Genomic DNA, 16,506 nt, shown 5'->3' with positions numbered 1-16,506 from the left:
TTCCCTCAGTCCGACCCACTTACTGTCTCGCACCACTTGAAATGTGAGGCTCAGCTCGGAGTCTGTGAGTCAGTCCAAGTCACTTCTTCTGTTTAACAGAAATGTAAAAACTCCAGCCTCATTGGGGTGAATAGTTAGAGCAGATCAAGGGAGGTAATCTGAAAACTCAATGGAAAAATTCTAGTGAGTATTTTATGTGTAATATACTCAAAAAAATGTTGGTCAATTGTGTCTTATTTAATTTAAAACAATCCATTTAAGGATTGTCAATGTGTCTTACACCTTTCAAAATCCTCTTTCAATTCCGATGTATTTTAAAGGAGAAAAAATAAAATGGTCAATTGAAAAGATGAATTAAAAAATGATCAGGGGAATTATATATTTCAATTTATATAATTATTATATTTCAGTTGCACTCATAATGAACAAAAAAGCACAAAATAAAATTGCTAGAAATATTTCGACGTGAACAGTTTTATAGTTTTTCTCCGACTCTGACGTGTTTGTCCTCATTCTCCAGTGTATGTGACTCGCTGAAAAAGACGAGCGTCTGAATCTTCGATTTTAAGTTGAAGTCGGCGCCTCCAACAACCGCCGTCTTTGTCGCCATCGTGTGACTGCAACTCAGCAGCAGCGGAACCGGTCACAGACGAACCACAGTTAGATCTGACGGAAGCTTGTGGTCGGTGCAGGTCGCGAGCATGAATGTTTCCGTCCTCGGTATTTAGAATTTCACAGGTGATAAATGAATAAAGTAAAGTGGCTGAGTGCGAGTTTCAAAAGCGTTGTTTTATCGATATTTATCTTATATTTCATCGGTATATTTCAAGTGAAATCACCGTGTATTGCACAGTAGAATGCGATGACAATAAAACAGCAAAAGAATGACTCATGAAATCACAATCCTAATCTCATGGAGGCGTGGGTCCAAAATCAAAGTGAAAAATCAGACCACAAGCTCCTGGAGATTCCTCCAGATGAGTCCCAGCAGTCGGTATCACTAGTATGACCCTCTAGCAGCTAAGGCTAAAGCTAACGCTGCCGGTGTTTACTTCCGCGTTTGCCCGTTACGTCACGCCCAAGCGGCCTCCAATAAACTCCAGTTTTGAGCGCAAAAATACGACTTTTAAAAGTCAGTCGAATTTTATATTTAAGGAAAACTACCCAATAGTTCGCATATACGCAGAATCTTTAACGTCAGCCGCGCAACAGAAAACCACAAACATCCGGTGATCTGATCTGGCCATAAAAACGCTACACAACTGGATCTTCAGCATTTGTGAAGGCACAACCATATTTTCACTGACACGTGTGTACAACTCGAGCTAGGATCTTTTTTTATTAGGCCAACTTATGTGATAATATGCTTCGGTGCAGCACTTTATATGCCATAAGAGCTTCCATCTCCAGTCAAACAACCACCCACGCCAGAAGGATGTTTGCAACAGAATGCACTTTAATATTTTCTCCAAAACAGACAACTATATTTCCCACATTTTTTTCTTACACTAATAGTAAATAAAACACCTTTGATAGCATAAAGAAAAGACATGTAGAAAAGTATTAAAAGCTTTCGGATGTTTTCAATTTAATTCAAGAAGCTTTTTTTTTCCATTAGTAATGAGCTACAACAGATGACGGATAAAGACGGCTGTGGATCGACAAATCTGTCTTGTTCTGGAAAGCACACGCACACACACACACGCACAGCCCTCAGAACCAAAAATGTATTAGTTCAACTCCAATTTGGTCTGTTGTAACAACGCAGTACACAGTGCAGAAGTTAGCGACGGCTACTCTAATGACTCACACAGAACTCCTGAAAATTAGATTTCTGATGACATTTATTCAAATAAACAATACAGGCCATAGTTCTGCTAGGATAAAATAATACGTTTGAACACATAAGAAGCATTTGGGAGCGATTTCCCCCAACCATTTGAAACTGGGATAAAGGATGAGCCGATGGCGTCGCCTTCCGAGCTGCAACAGAATATTTGTGCCCCATGTCAGTCTTGTGAAGACGCCATACTGCAGACACAAGCGGAGACCCACCGTCTCACACACAGTCGAATGACTTAACCTTGTCGGGGCGCTGACTGAATCCACGAATGTGAGTCAACTCTCTTGAACCAATGGCATCATAAAAACCAACCTAAACAGATCTTTTTAATCTACACCACCAGTGTAGGTGGGATTTAAAGCAAAGTTCGGTCTCGCTGCGAGGCGACAGATCTCCACTATGACCTGCACTAGTGACGCTTGAACCTGTTTGACAGAGATCCAGGCCAGAAGCAGCGCAGCCAACAGTGCCGTCAGTACATTCTAAACACTCTCACTCGATCCCCAAGGTGCAAGCTGAGCTCTCACAGGGCCATCTCAAGACAAGTCGGGAAAGAGAAGAGAAAGGGGGCGAGTGGGGGGGAGAAGGAGTGAATGTCACTCAGTTTGGCTCTCGCAAATCATTTTTAAACTCTAAAAACAACTAAGAAAAAAAAAACACGGCAAAAGGGTTAGACTAAAGAAAACAGAGCCGGCACATTCCACCTCACCTTCGCGCTGTCAGAACAGAAAACTTGCTGGATGGAATTCTTTTTTTTCCTTTTTCAAGAGTCTTTTTGATTGATCACTTGGCAACTTGTAGAAATTCTCACCGTCAGTCCCCATTTAGAGTTACTGATACGGTGTAACTTGTGCACTGCTCTGAAGAGACCGGGGACGACAGGGGGAATGACTTATTGCCAGAGACTCCAAAGTTCCCGCTGAGGAAGTACAGACCCAAGCTGGATCAGAAAAGAACAGCATTTTGAATATTTGAAAAGAATAAATATTTCAAAATTAAGCAAACACGTGCCACTCTCTTGATCTTCCATGCATATGGACTATTTACACATTGAAAAATACAGACTTTTTTTTTGTTTGTTTTTCTCATCTCCCCCTTGAAATGTCTTATTTGCCCCTTTCTTCCAATCAGACGGTCAAAGTTCAGCCACCCGGACGAGGAGCTCACCACGTATTCCTCCCACGTTCAGGGCAATTAAAGCTGTGTTGAAAACATCACACTAATGGAAAACAAAAAAAAGGAAAAAAACGAAGAAAAAAAAAACAAAAACAGGAAAGATTCACAAGCCAAAAACAGGAAGTAAGAAGCTCCGGGATGGTGTTACGATACAAGCCAAAGGGATGCTCTGTTTTAGACGGGTTCTCGGATTGTTGAAGACTCCACTCTGTTACTAACAATACTGTAGTACACTTTATTACTCTACCTTTTGTATTTAAATATAATTTACTTAAATTTTGTTAAACAAATCCAGAGGGTAGGGGGGGATGATGCAAAAGTGGTTGGTTTTGCCAAAAGAGAGGTGGCAGAAGGCCCGTGCTGCCCTGGTAAATTGCATCAGCGTCCTAGTTCGTGGAGATTCTCAAGAGTCTGTTGCATTGGGACGTGTCCTCAATCCTCAATGTACTCCCACAATTCCTTGTCATAGCCTTCATGCACGTGCTGTAGCAGAACTCTCCGCCTGCTCTCACAGTATCTGCGGAAGAAAGAAAGATGTTTACCAAGTGTTTGGGGCCCAGTTTGTCTGCTTTCGGGAACATTTCTGAGCCGTGATGACCTCACTTGCAGGTTCTGCTCAGCTACAGCAGCCACACAAAACTGGTCCAACAGCGAGCCGCAGCTCGACCTCTGTATCCACTGCACCCTCGAGCTGAGGGGCTCGTGCTCGCCCCCAAACAATCTGGCCCTAGATTTATCAGGGAGCTTTTACAACGCACCGCAACTTAAAATAAAAACCTAGAAGACCAGTTCAATTGACTGAAACAGACTCACTATTTAACACCACAGTTGTTCATGTTCACCAATAAATCAGTCATTCCTGCTTCAGCCTTGTCATTTGTCAAATGAGACAGGTGGACAAACAAGATTCAAAACTTGCACACCTAAATCCTCAGACACCAAAGTACCGTAACTTCCGAAATATAGAGTGCACTGGAATATTAGCCACACCCACTAAATTTAAGAAGGAAAATAATCCATACATAGGCTGCAGCGGTCTATAAGCCGCGGGTGCAGCGGTGTAGGAAGGTCAGTGGTGCACCCGGCTTAAAATGCATGAGGACCACTTGTAAACTAGTTTGGAAAACAGGCTCCAGCATGGAGACTGACTCATGAAACAAACTGGGCAATGTCCTGAACTGGAATCATGAACTCCTCACATCTTTTATTGACATTAAAGCGCTCTAAATGCGCTGTTTTTGCCCACGTATCGGACGTTCTGACACCACAGCTGGTCTCAGCTGCTCCTTCTCGTCGCCAGTCTTCCAGGAGCTGCTGACTCACGGGCGAAAACAGCACATTTCGAGAGCTTTAAGGTCAATAAAACACCTGTGATTTAATAGCATGACACTGACCTGTACTTATCTTGTACTTTCTGCTTGATATCCTGTAAAGAATCCTGGGAGATGTCCCGCTCTAGGTATCCAGACAGCACCTCGGTAGCATTTTCCAAGTCCGCCTGGTTGTTCTGAGGGCACAAGCATAAGTTCAAACCCCAAACTACCGAAGAGCGACCACGGCGGACGTACCTCAAAGATAATCGACTGGTTGTTCTTTTTGAGGTAGAAGGCGAAAACGTAAGTGAACATGAGCGTGGAGCGGCATTGGCACAGCACGTCCACCGCCTTCTTCAGAAACTGGACCTCGATCCAGGACATGTTGTGCTGCTGCATCTCCTCCATCTTCTGCTTGACCTGAGCGTACAGCTTGTGCTCGAAGCGCAGACTCTGCATGTGGTTCATGTAGCGGTTGCAGTAGAACAAGTACCTCTGCAGGGCCGCTCTGGAGCGCTGCGGGAGGGAGATGGAATCACGTTCAAGTTGGATAATAAGGTTGAAAATCAGCTTGGTAGAGCTCCAGTGCTGAGCCAACTCTTTAAGAGCAGTCTCATTTAGTCTACTTCATCACGGATGTTTTAGTTATATCACGTGACATAATGCCGAAAAATGCTCCTTGCGAAAGAAAGTTTATAGGCAGTTATTTAGATCGAACCATTCTGTTTAACTGAAACTAATGAATTGAAATGAAGGTGTTGGAGTACCAGCTCAAATTTTGAATCAATCCGGACCAAATACTGCCATGAACTTGTATGTCATTTATGTACACACACATATATGAAGAGACAAACAACTGAACGCAGCATTAGATTAGATGAACCCGTGATGTGTGTTGCTTTAACTATTGCTTAATGTTTGGCAACATTCAATACCTCTTGAGCATCTCTGGCCGCCTTGGCATCGTCTTCGTTGTAGCGGTTGCAGTTGTACCTGGAAAAAAAACAATTGAAAAACACATTATACATGGAGTCCATTTTCAACATGCACAAAACAAAAACCTGAATGTTAAGGTTGCTGAAAAGTTATGGATTTAATCTAATCTACCATAAAATCTAGTACTGCAGTCCCTATGAGAATACTGTAGAGGGCGATATAGAATCTGGTCCACAGTAAAACCCCACAGGGACTAGAGAGGAAAAGTGCGTGGGGGTCTCATTGCTCTTACCATGCTGAGCCATGTGGTTCCCAAGACCCCAAGCAGACCCAGCAGAACTCTGCTTTGCAGTTCTGGTTTCGACAAACCATGTGATTGCAGCCGCCATCTTTTTCAATGGTCACGTGACATTTTGGACATTCCTGCAGGGAATAGAAGAAGGACGTTCATAACTGGAGGTGGCAGTTTGTCTGCAGCTGCTTGATTCTGACAGAAAGAGAAAAACATTTGAAGCACTAATAACCTGGAAAGATTGAGGGAATGGTTTCCTAACTGCATCATTTGTCTGCGAGGTTGTTCAGTGAAAGACGATCTAAAAAAAGTACATTCACCTAAAATCGTCCGGACTGACTCCATACCTTTGTGTTTGCAGCGATCCAGTTTGATGTTTCACTGTCATCATCGCACTTCTTAATCCATTTCCTCAGCCACTGTGAAACAAAACAAACTATCAAACGGAACGCAGTCGTGAGCGTTGAGCGGCAGCTCAGTTGTTGCCATAGCACCCCAAAACCATGCTGCTCTGCAGCACTACCAGAAAGAAAGACATCGACAAGGTTATTAGAGAGAAAACTGAAGGCAATGTTAAATGTTTTCACTGCTGGTGAAAACGTCAATATCAAATTTGAAATAGAAGCCCATGAATGCTGTGCTACCTTGGTGTTGTATGGAGATAAACAATAACGCTGAACTTAGGTGAGACAAGAGCTGAGCACATGCTGCGGCCAGATACTGTTGGCTGAACCATACACAACGGAGAGCTTTCTAATAACAACGCTATGCTCACAACACAAGTAATAACAACCAAAGGTGAGTCAAGAGCCATGACATTCTGAATATTATGTAATAAAACACACACAAGCTATACATTTAAAAATGAGCAGAAACCCCTGAAGACTCTCCTGGCTCGGGTCGTCATAGTATAGTGAAAGAAAAATTAGTTTTAAAGTAGCACCTTTTCACAGAGCAACAGATTTATCAGTGACAAAGCAGTGAGGGTGTGAGTATGGCATGCTTTATCTTTCGAACAGGGACAGCTTCAAAGCAAAAACCTGTTGACAATAACTAGTGTCTTACCATGGAAATGTGAGAAATAATAACAAGTCATTCAAATCAATTTGTGTGTTTAGAAGTCATAAGAATGGGTGCTAGAAAAGTTAAATAAAGTTTGATTTTTTTGGTGAAAACTACTGTAGACTAATGTGCACGAAGCACGTTGAACCGACCGCAGACACAGTGGCCAGCACTGTCGTGCTTAACAAGGTGTCCAAACGTGCTTATTCGGTGCATCAAGTAGAGATGCTGCGAGACACAAGCACAAAACTGGCTGGTACCGACAGAAGTAGATCATGATGAGTGGAAGATCAACATGTTTATTATAAAGAACCTGTCAAGCCTTGTTTCACACTTCAAGTTATTTTCATATCATTTGACTGAGTTATGTTCTGATGATAAGAGCCACTCACCCGGACCTGCCTCTCATTGTCGTGTCGTGGCCACAGTATATTCATAATATATTTATAATAATAATAACGCTGAAGTCACCATTTGGCATAAAAACTGGTATATTCGTGCACCAGAATTTAGGTGCGGCTTAATGGCGGCTCGCTTGACCACAGTCTCACGCCGATTTATCTGACCTTTTTAGTAACAAAATTATTCATTTGTACCACTGTTTAGTTTTCTCATGGTGGGTTCTGGCGAGAGGGTACCGTAAATACCATGGCACACCAAGAGAGAAAATCGATTCCACTATTTAATATTTAAATTTAAAGTGCTACTAGATTTTTTAAATGATTGAAAATGGAAAGAAAACACATCAAAGACGACAGGAAACCAAAAACCAGAGCCTTGACACCGATACATGGTTTGAATTGAGTCACAGGTGGGGGAAACAAAAGCTTTTGATTTACCTTACACTTGACAGGATCGTGCCAGTTCTCCCCGCAGTTGAAGCTGCACAGACACAGGAGTTTCATTATTTCCAGCGTTAAAAATGTGTCTCAAATTTGTCTTGTGTGGAGAGAAGACTGTCTCACCAGAACTGGCGGCCGCACTTGCACCTCACCGGCTTGGCGTCTGGATAGTGGACTTTGACAACGTGATGGCAGTCGGGTGCTGGACACCACTTTAACAGTCGATTGCACTTAAAAGAGGAAAAAAAATCCCATGAGACTTTGTTTCTATTTGAGGGAAATAAATCACATCTTACCTCTACAAAACTATTTGTAATTAAATGCTGGTACTTCAACTTCACTTTTGAATCTGTAATGAGGCGCCTGAAGAGGGAATGCAAACGGAATATTAGTCCTGACTCACTTGTACGCTGAATATCTGGCAATGTGTTAAAATAAAATAGGAATTAAAAGACATGCACAACATGTCCACCGTTGCTTGGTAGCTAACTCACTTCCACTACAAAAATCATTTTTTTTATTTTTGCAGACTCAAGTTCCCATGTTCTCTTGGTGATGAAGTCAAATTTCATTACATTTAATTTACAATTATATGTTTCAAATAATATTCACATTTAATTCTTGAGTGCTTGTTTGTGCTGTTTACAATGTAGTTGATTCATTTTAAACGTAATTATTTTCACAATAAAAACAAGACCTTGTGGCTCCATCTACAGTTAACTCCAGACCCTAGAAATGATGAACTGTTGAAAAACAACATTTACGGACATGACAGAATAATGGATACAATGATGGCTGTTAGTAAGTGTTTATTTATGTGGATTCATTTGTTTTAATCTGAAACAGTAATTTGTACCAGAACAATATTGTTTTTATTACTTTTTAATTTTACTTTTCTCTTCCGTTTTGTTATGTAGATATAAATATGTGTGTGTGGTGGAAGAATCTGAAATAAGAAAACGTTTTAAAATATGAGCAAAAATATGCAGAAGGAAGTGAAAAGTTTTATTGGGGGAAGAAGAAAAAAAGTTTGGCAGGAATAACGTGAGTGTGTCTAAATATAAAAAGGGTTTAAGACACATTGAATCGAATTGAGAATTTACTTTACACATTATCATAATAAAAATATGAGAAGTGAAAAAGCATCTTCATCTGATCAACAGGAAAAGTCAGATTCACTTTCAAGGTGACCACATCACTAATGAGGTCAAGGCAATTACGTCCAGCTTAGGAGCGGGAGATTAGCAACCGGCTTCTCAAGATGGAGGTTGCAGCAGGCCAACCATAGACAGGGGCACGGCCCGTGTTTACACGCAGTGGAGTAAAGTGCGCAAAATTGTTAACTTCGTAATGCTTCAGTTAAAAATGTCTCTTTTTAAATATAATGTCATATAAATATAAATATAAATATATAAATATAATTTCAACGTTATTTCACAGCTGCAGTGCAGGTGAAATTCAAGACAAAGCAAACACCTTAATGTGATGGTCAACACTTAAACACAATAAATTGCCTCTCAATCACACCAGTGTGTGCACTTCACTCACATGACTGTGTTGTCATCGACCAAAATGTCACAACTATGAGCAGGACAGGAAATCGTCTGGAAAGAGAGCCAAGGTGAGAAATCCTTCATTGACATGGCAGTTTCTAAAACAGTGGTGATAGGTACCTGTCCCATTCCTTCTTCTATGATTTTGGTGGTCAGGTAGTCTCCCCAACATTGCATGCAGAACTTGTGTCCACACTCCAAGCCTGTAAAGTACTGCAGGACAAATACACAGTTAGACTTCAAACATCACAAAAAAAACCTAGCCCAAACATTGTTCACATTTTTCTGCTGAAACAATGTGCTGTTGAGCAAATGTATGTAGCAGTTCAGAGGCAGGGGTCTGACGTTCGGACTGTTGCTAAATGTTTCATTGCTGGATGGCAATAAGGTTAATTAATAACTGTCAAAGAAGTTTAAGGTTTAATAAAGATGTAAATTAATTGATGCATGTCACTAGATTTGACTCCCACATCCTGAAGCAACATGGGAACTGTGGTTTAAAAAAATATACATTAAAAAAAAAGTCCATCACAGGACACACAACCATTGACACACATCTACGAACAACCAAGAGTCACTTCACCACAGTATGTTTCTGCTCCATGCAAACACACAGAATTGGACAACAAAACCAGAGCAGCTACAGGCTGGATTTGAACCTTCACCCTTTGAGGCAGCAGTACTATCCACGACAATACTACACAACTAATGGCATTCATAGAATATTTTAAAATATACATTTTTTTCTGGGACTAAAAATCCATGGTTACAGAAACAAATTGGATCCAAGAAAAGCTTCAACCAAACAGGCTGTAAACATCGCATCACTTGTCTAAAGAGCTGGTCGACAATATTACCCAAAAAAAATGGTTTCTAGAGGGGGTTAAAAGTACAGTTGCTGGGTTGATTCAAGCACAACCAAACTGTAAAGACACTTATCAATAAATGGCCTTGGCTCCATTGAAAATTAGACGAGGGGATGTCTGACAATGTTTGACAAGAATATGAACCAATCAGATCCACACATGTGGCAGAGGGCAGGCCATCACAGCCGCAGCAACGAGAGGGAGCAAGTGACCATCAGACATGGGAGCTGACATTTCTTCAGAATTATGACAAATATTTTGTCATGAGTAAGAGACCACAGTGGAATGAAGAAGCTTAACGGTCGACAGTGAATTCCAGTTCAGAAAGTTCAACGTAATCTGAGATCAGTTCAACACAACTGCAAAAAGGCAAATGGATTGGCAACGACAGGTCTGCTACTGGAATGACAGGAATCAGATCCAAGAGTTGCTTCACTATTTTGGAGTGTCACTGTGGTGGTTACCGAGTTGGGGAAGTTCAGGTAGCATATCTGACACGGCATGTCTTGTGATGACGATCTGGTATTGATAGGCGGACGGATCCTCGGTTTCTTGCTGGGGTTGATGACGTGACACTCGGTGAAGAGCCTGTCAAGATTCCCGTCAAAATACCTGTAGGGATGAAAGAAGTTCCAATTACAAAGCACTGACTCAAAACCGAAATGTATTTGAGGGACAGCTACCTTTCCATAAGCTTTTCTTTGTCCCAGTTGAAGTGGCTGAGAAGGATGCGAGTTATTGTTGCAGGATTCTGGTGGAGAAAAACAAACAAACATGAAATTCATGCCGGTTGATGGCGACATGATCAAAGGGTGAAGTGGCTTAACAAGAATTTAAAAAAATTAAAAACTGTCTCCAAGACAGTTCTGTAAAGTTACACACCAACATACGGCTGTATGAAAGTATTTCCAGGGAAATAAAGGGCCTCTTGTTATGAATCATACTGCAGACAGTCAATGTCCAGGAAGTACATCTAATCACAAATTGTCGTCTCAAGCACAATTAAAAAAAAAACCTTAAGCTTAATTCAAAACAGATTCCATTCAAATTCGAAATATAACCAGACATTGTGAATATGATAGGGAGACGTCCATGGATTACCACGACTGAATAAACCTCATTTAAACATAGCAGACATACATCATCTTTTTGTGTGGTTGTTGTACAGCAGCACTGCAAACCTAGAATTTACAATACAACTATATGCAGTTTGCTTATACTTCTGAGATTCGACAAGCACTTTTTGGACTGGCCTCATCAGGTGGAAAAGAGTGTTGTGGTTTCAAAGTTTACAGAGCTCAGCACAGAAAACAGGTCATGGCAAATGTGAACAACGATTGGGGGCTTTATTTAGGTCAGAAAGAGGCAAATGGAATGTGTTTATCCACGATTTTACTGCTGTCACATTGATAGTTGTCAGACGCGAAGATTATCTACAAAGGCTGTCAATGCTCACTCTGAGCAAACGTCTTCAGGGGAGCTGTTTTTACGGAGTGGGAGGACAACGTGACGTCAGAGCAGAACCTTTGTAATGGTAATATGATTAAGTCAGAAGTCATGGCTCTCCTTTCTGTTGCCACTGTTACCTCTGGCCAATAACCCAGTCAAGCTGCGCAAACACAATAACTTGATTCTGACAAAGTTTAAGTCAAATATATGAATGAAATATCTTCCTGGATTGAAACAAACATTTGTTTACACTATAAAAGAAGGTTGATGATAATCGGAAAATACTTATGTGCTTTCTGAAAACTACAGTAGGAGGAAAAAGTGTAGACTGTTTGCCATTATAAAATTGGGACAAAATGGTATGATTTGTTTTTCTAGACAGAACCTATATTAGGCTTCAAACAAAATTGAGGGAAGAAAATGTTGCACAATGCTGCTGAAACCAAATCTAATCTGTCATTCGTCTAATAAAGGTGACACAGCGACGGCAAGCTAATAAATATCATTCCATAAAGACAGACTGAAGTAAACAAATCTGTGCTTGTAATCATGTGTCAAACGTTCACGCAGGAGCAAGAAAACAAAACTTTGCCGATGGGCTCTGACAGATAAAGAGGATTTCACTCTCCCTAGATGGCTTTTGGCCCCCTGCAGTCAAGGTCTGGCGGTGCCGTGTTAACGACAATATCACCACCTCCTAATTCTGTTTTATTAGAGCCGGCTGCCTGAAAAATCCAAACATGTTCCGATACTCGCACAACAGTAACAGCCGAACATGGCTTCCAACTTTTCTGTTTGGCTTACAACCATTTCTCCTTTGCGTCATTTGGATTTAATATCTTGTAAAATACAACTGGGCCTGTTGCTGGTTGATTTGCTCCAGTTCTCTGTCCAAAACAGACCAACCATGATGGGTTCCATGTCTACAACCCTCCTGTTTTGGGATGCCTTGGTACATTAAACAGCTCAACACTATGTATCTGTTCTACTCAGGGTTTTTGGTTTAATGGTCCAATAAAGCCGAGTCATGAGACGCCCGTTCTTCAACTGACATTCCTTCTCCATCCTGGTCGATGACACCTTGTGTGCTCTACTCCCACAAAAATCACATGCTAATGCTGCAGTATACTGATGAGAGTTGACTCCCTTGTTGGCCTGGAGTTTCTCCAGATAATTTGTTCATTTTCAGCCTCAATTTCCGTAGATCACAACGAAAAAAAAACACGAGTCGAAAGTGTCAGCACTTGTCTGGCATATTAAACTGAAAGAAAGCTTAATGGTTGACTAATAAACGAGCACGTTCCAAAGGTGACAGTAATATATGTCAAGTATTTGAAATAGATAGGCCAGGGCTTATCACCAGCGTGTGCAATGCTACAGTTATAAAATCTATGAACCCATACAACAAGTGTTTGTCATTGTGACAGCATTTTTGGGGTGTGCATGGAGACCGCTCCACGTGTTTTTAAACGTTACGAATTTTCTAGAATTGCAGAGACTTGCAAACCAAATGAATCCATGGTGTGCTTTGCAAGCACAAGATAAGAAGTGGCATCGCTTCAGCTGCAACTTATCAATTTCATCAGCTAAAAGATGTTGTGCATTGACCTCAGATTGCTTTGCTTATGAACAACAGACTGCCAAAGTAAAAGCTGTGACAGCAATTGAGTTTAGTGGAAAGAAGATCGAACTGGACCAAACTGTTGACAGGCATTCTCTTAAACTTGTCATCGGCTACAGCCGCAATATAGCGACAAGCTAGATCGCCGCATTTAAACAAGCCCAGCTGTAAATTTAAGGCTGATGTAGTCAGTACTTTACTTTATACAAGCAGATGGCATGCACCTGGAACTTCAATCAAAGTAGTACTTGTGGTTGTGTTTAGGAGTAAATATAGTTTGAAAACTATCCCCCAGTCGAGGAGATCAGAGAGGTTGTAGTTTTATAGTAGAAGCATCGCATAGACCAGGAGAACAGATTTGACTGACTCACAGTGAAACAGAAAGTGACGCGCAGAAGCAGTGCTCCACAAGCAGCAGACGCTGGTGGTGGAGCCACTGACAAAAACGGTGATGGAGGTAGTGAGAATGGGGGGAAAAACTGTGGAAATAGTGGCAGATGCTGTGGGAGAACATACAGTCTAATGGCAGCAGTCCTGTTGTATAGCAGCTGACAGTGATGATGCCTGGCCATCATCATCATTGTTGTTGGTTGAGAAATGAGGAAAAGCATTTCCGGTGGATCAGATAACATCTGAAAAAGTAAGTCACTCACAATTGCTGCCACCTGGTGACGTCATGACACATACAAATCAGATGAGTCAATTCATGCCCAACTCTGTGTCGCTTCTCATTTACCGGATACCTTTGTCTTTTAATCATTTTCAAGCTAACACCTTTTGAAATACTCAATCTTTTCGTTGAAAAATAAACTCTAGAAACCAGATGGTTAAACAACCATCACGCAACTGGAATAGAGAATGGTCTGTTAATTGGTTTTGTTCCTCAGACACAGTTGTGAAACAACAATGTGTGTTGTATGGGGCAACAACAAACATTCGACATCATATTAACAAGCCTGATTTTAATACTGCAGTTATTTTAAAACGATACTTTTCAGAAATCTGAGGTTGAGCAGGGGAACCTATTTATAGCAGTAGATAGCATGTCAGTGGAGGCAACTACCATGTGTGGACCTGAATTGTAAGCAGCAAGTTAACATTCTGCAAAATGATTCGGTCAATAAAGAACGCGTTTGTTGACGTGAAACGTGTTCTAACATCACAAACTGACAGGAAAGCAGTTAGGTAGGAGCCAAAATAGCCAGGGTGAAGGAAAATGGAGGCCAATATATCATTCAGGGTTGCACCAGCTTCCTGGCTAAATTACTTAAACGACACGAAATGTCGAGATCAAAATGGTATATTTTTAAAGACTAGCGTAGTTCTGTCTATCATGCTCGGCAAACTTGCCAACTAACTCGATGACCAAGCTGTCCGGAGAACATTAATGGGAAACTCTAACCTCGGTCAAATCCAGCGATTACAGCGACGTTTACTCGTCGAGTTCGCTGCAGTTTTTATTGTTACTGATGGGACATACCAAACTATGAACCTGTGTAGTCGCGACAATATTTTTTCTGAGTAAAAAGATACCGTTGTGCTAAGCTAATTTTAGCTTCTAAATGCTAATGCTAACAGAGTCGGAGGTGCCAACTTCTCAATAGGGATTAGACGACTTCCTGGACGTCCATCAGCATTTCGGCTGCTTGGTTACTTTAATGGAAACGTTACGCGTGCGTTTCATTTATTCGTGTTTCTCAGTGTATTCACTACAACGGCGTACAGGGGTTAGCATGCTAATGGTGTGCTCTCGCTGGACTGTCAGCCTCCAGTCAGGTCCACGGCCTGTTTACGCTCCATCCCCACTCAAGACCTCGGCGTTTCCTGACTCTGACATTCCAAAATACGTACCTGAATGACCTCGTTGACCTCCCTGATACACTCCACCATATGCTGGAGAATCTGTTCGGCCGTCAAAACCTCGAAGCGGTAATCCTCCTCGTCCTCGTCGCCTGGGCCATGACTACCTCCTCCGGAGTCGCCGCAGTCATCTCGATCACCCACCGCCACGACAGGATCGACCAACTCCACCTCGCCGAGCTCCAGGGTTTCGTCCTCGGGCTCCTCTTCGGCGCTGTCCTCGCTACATTCCTCCTCCTCGTCGTCAAATTCATAGTTGTATCCCTCGTCTGAGTCCATTCCTAGGGTGGTTATCAACTTGTGACAAGCACGCCTACGGATCTACAGTCTGAGAAAGGGGAGTTGGGGAGCAGTCAGCACAAGAATCAAAATGATCCGAGACCGTATTCAGTTAGTGCGAAAACAACAACAAAACGTCGGCGCTGCTGCTACTGCTGGAGCTGCTAAGCCAACAAAGAGACGCGGCGTCACTGACTGACGACGTCCTGACGTCAGAGCAACTGGTCGAGAAAAACATCCCCATCTACTGACCCCTCGCTTACCCCTCGGTCAAATTGGGTTTTCGCCTCAAAACTCATATTTTCAGAGGCCGGTTTTTCTGGGGACTGAGTTCTGAACAAAGCCTCGGCGTTGTCACTCAAATACGCGACTTGAAAGTTCGTTTTAAAATGCTTGGCTCATTTTATTAGCTACTGAAACCAACAAAATATTCCAGCGTCAGAGTGGAAATAAGAGATGTCCTCTCTTTCAGGGGAAGAGAGAAAAAAAACAGCTCTACTACAAGTCTCAGATTGATGACTCATCTCCATACCCACCCAAGAACCAGTTCCAGAACAAAATCTAAACACTGATCTGATGAGGTCGAGGCAGGCACCATGTATTCAGACCTAGAAGTGTCATCCATCTGGACCGGGGACGGGCGAGTCGGTCCTCAAAGGGCCCGAGAAGTGGCGTTTTTTTTTCTTCCTCCAACCGGTTAAGCACCCGCTGTTTAACCAATGAGGTTTCGGCTGAATGAAGCAACACCAGACTGACAGTCAAATGATGGCAGTCATAAGACACCTTATTGGTGGAAAGTTGTCCTCATGACTGGTTGGAAGAAAAACCTGCAGCCACTGCAGCCTCGCCCCTGTCTCTGATTTATTCACCAACATCTGGGTGCTCTTCTAAGTTATATTTGTGTGTGATGTTGCAAGTAGTATCAAGTGGACCATTTCATTCCACGTGAAATTTGTTATTAAAGAATAGGAAGTATCTCCCACAAGTTGTTATGGTATAAGCCTTGAAGTGTTTTCTTGCTGAAAAGCAGCTCAACAATTCGCAAGTGACTCTAGGTCTAGTGCCTTTTCTAAGCAGGAGTCAGGATTGCACCTGGTTCCTGAAGTTTCAGTAATGAAGTCTTTCTGCTGTAGAGGTGGCAACAGCGTGAACCTGAACACAAATCAGAACTCACCACTTTGAGAAGCCATGCTGCCACTCACTAAATTCAGACTGAGATATCGCTCATCGATTTGGTTGTTGTACTTATACTCTTTAGAAGGCGGCGCCTGAGTTTGTCTTTTAAGTTTGTTGCTGAAGTCATACTGATGTTTGTGAGCAATCATAGGAGCAGGCCGTGATTTGCCCAGGTCAACGCAGACCTGGCCTAGGTGATACAGTACCTGGTTGACAGGTATCACACCTGATATGATTA

The 16,506-nt window shown here is 42.0% G+C and overlaps 1 protein-coding gene across 1 annotated transcript; it reads right to left on the bottom strand.

Moving 5' to 3' along the window:
- Positions 1–1,450: 1,450 nt before the first annotated feature.
- Positions 1,451–16,301, bottom strand: arih1 (ariadne ubiquitin-conjugating enzyme E2 binding protein homolog 1 (Drosophila)). Its single transcript, XM_053886210.1, has 15 exons — positions 16,267–16,301; positions 14,805–15,141; positions 10,567–10,634; positions 10,348–10,495; positions 9,138–9,230; positions 9,013–9,068; positions 7,761–7,827; positions 7,588–7,694; positions 7,462–7,504; positions 5,908–5,979; positions 5,561–5,691; positions 5,268–5,325; positions 4,588–4,848; positions 4,414–4,526; positions 1,451–3,536 (listed from the first exon to the last, which is right to left on the bottom strand). The coding sequence occupies exons 2-15, from the start codon at positions 15,090–15,092 to the stop codon at positions 3,452–3,454; spliced, it is 1,590 nt and encodes a 529-aa protein (XP_053742185.1). The 5' UTR covers positions 15,093–15,141; positions 16,267–16,301; the 3' UTR covers positions 1,451–3,451.
- Positions 16,302–16,506: the final 205 nt, after the last annotated feature.

This window comes from Synchiropus splendidus, chromosome 14, assembly GCF_027744825.2.
Source record: "Synchiropus splendidus isolate RoL2022-P1 chromosome 14, RoL_Sspl_1.0, whole genome shotgun sequence".
NCBI classification, from domain to species: domain Eukaryota; kingdom Metazoa; phylum Chordata; class Actinopteri; order Syngnathiformes; family Callionymidae; genus Synchiropus; species Synchiropus splendidus.
The sequence above is the reverse complement of the archived record's forward strand: the minus strand, read 5'-3'. Positions and strand labels throughout refer to the sequence as shown.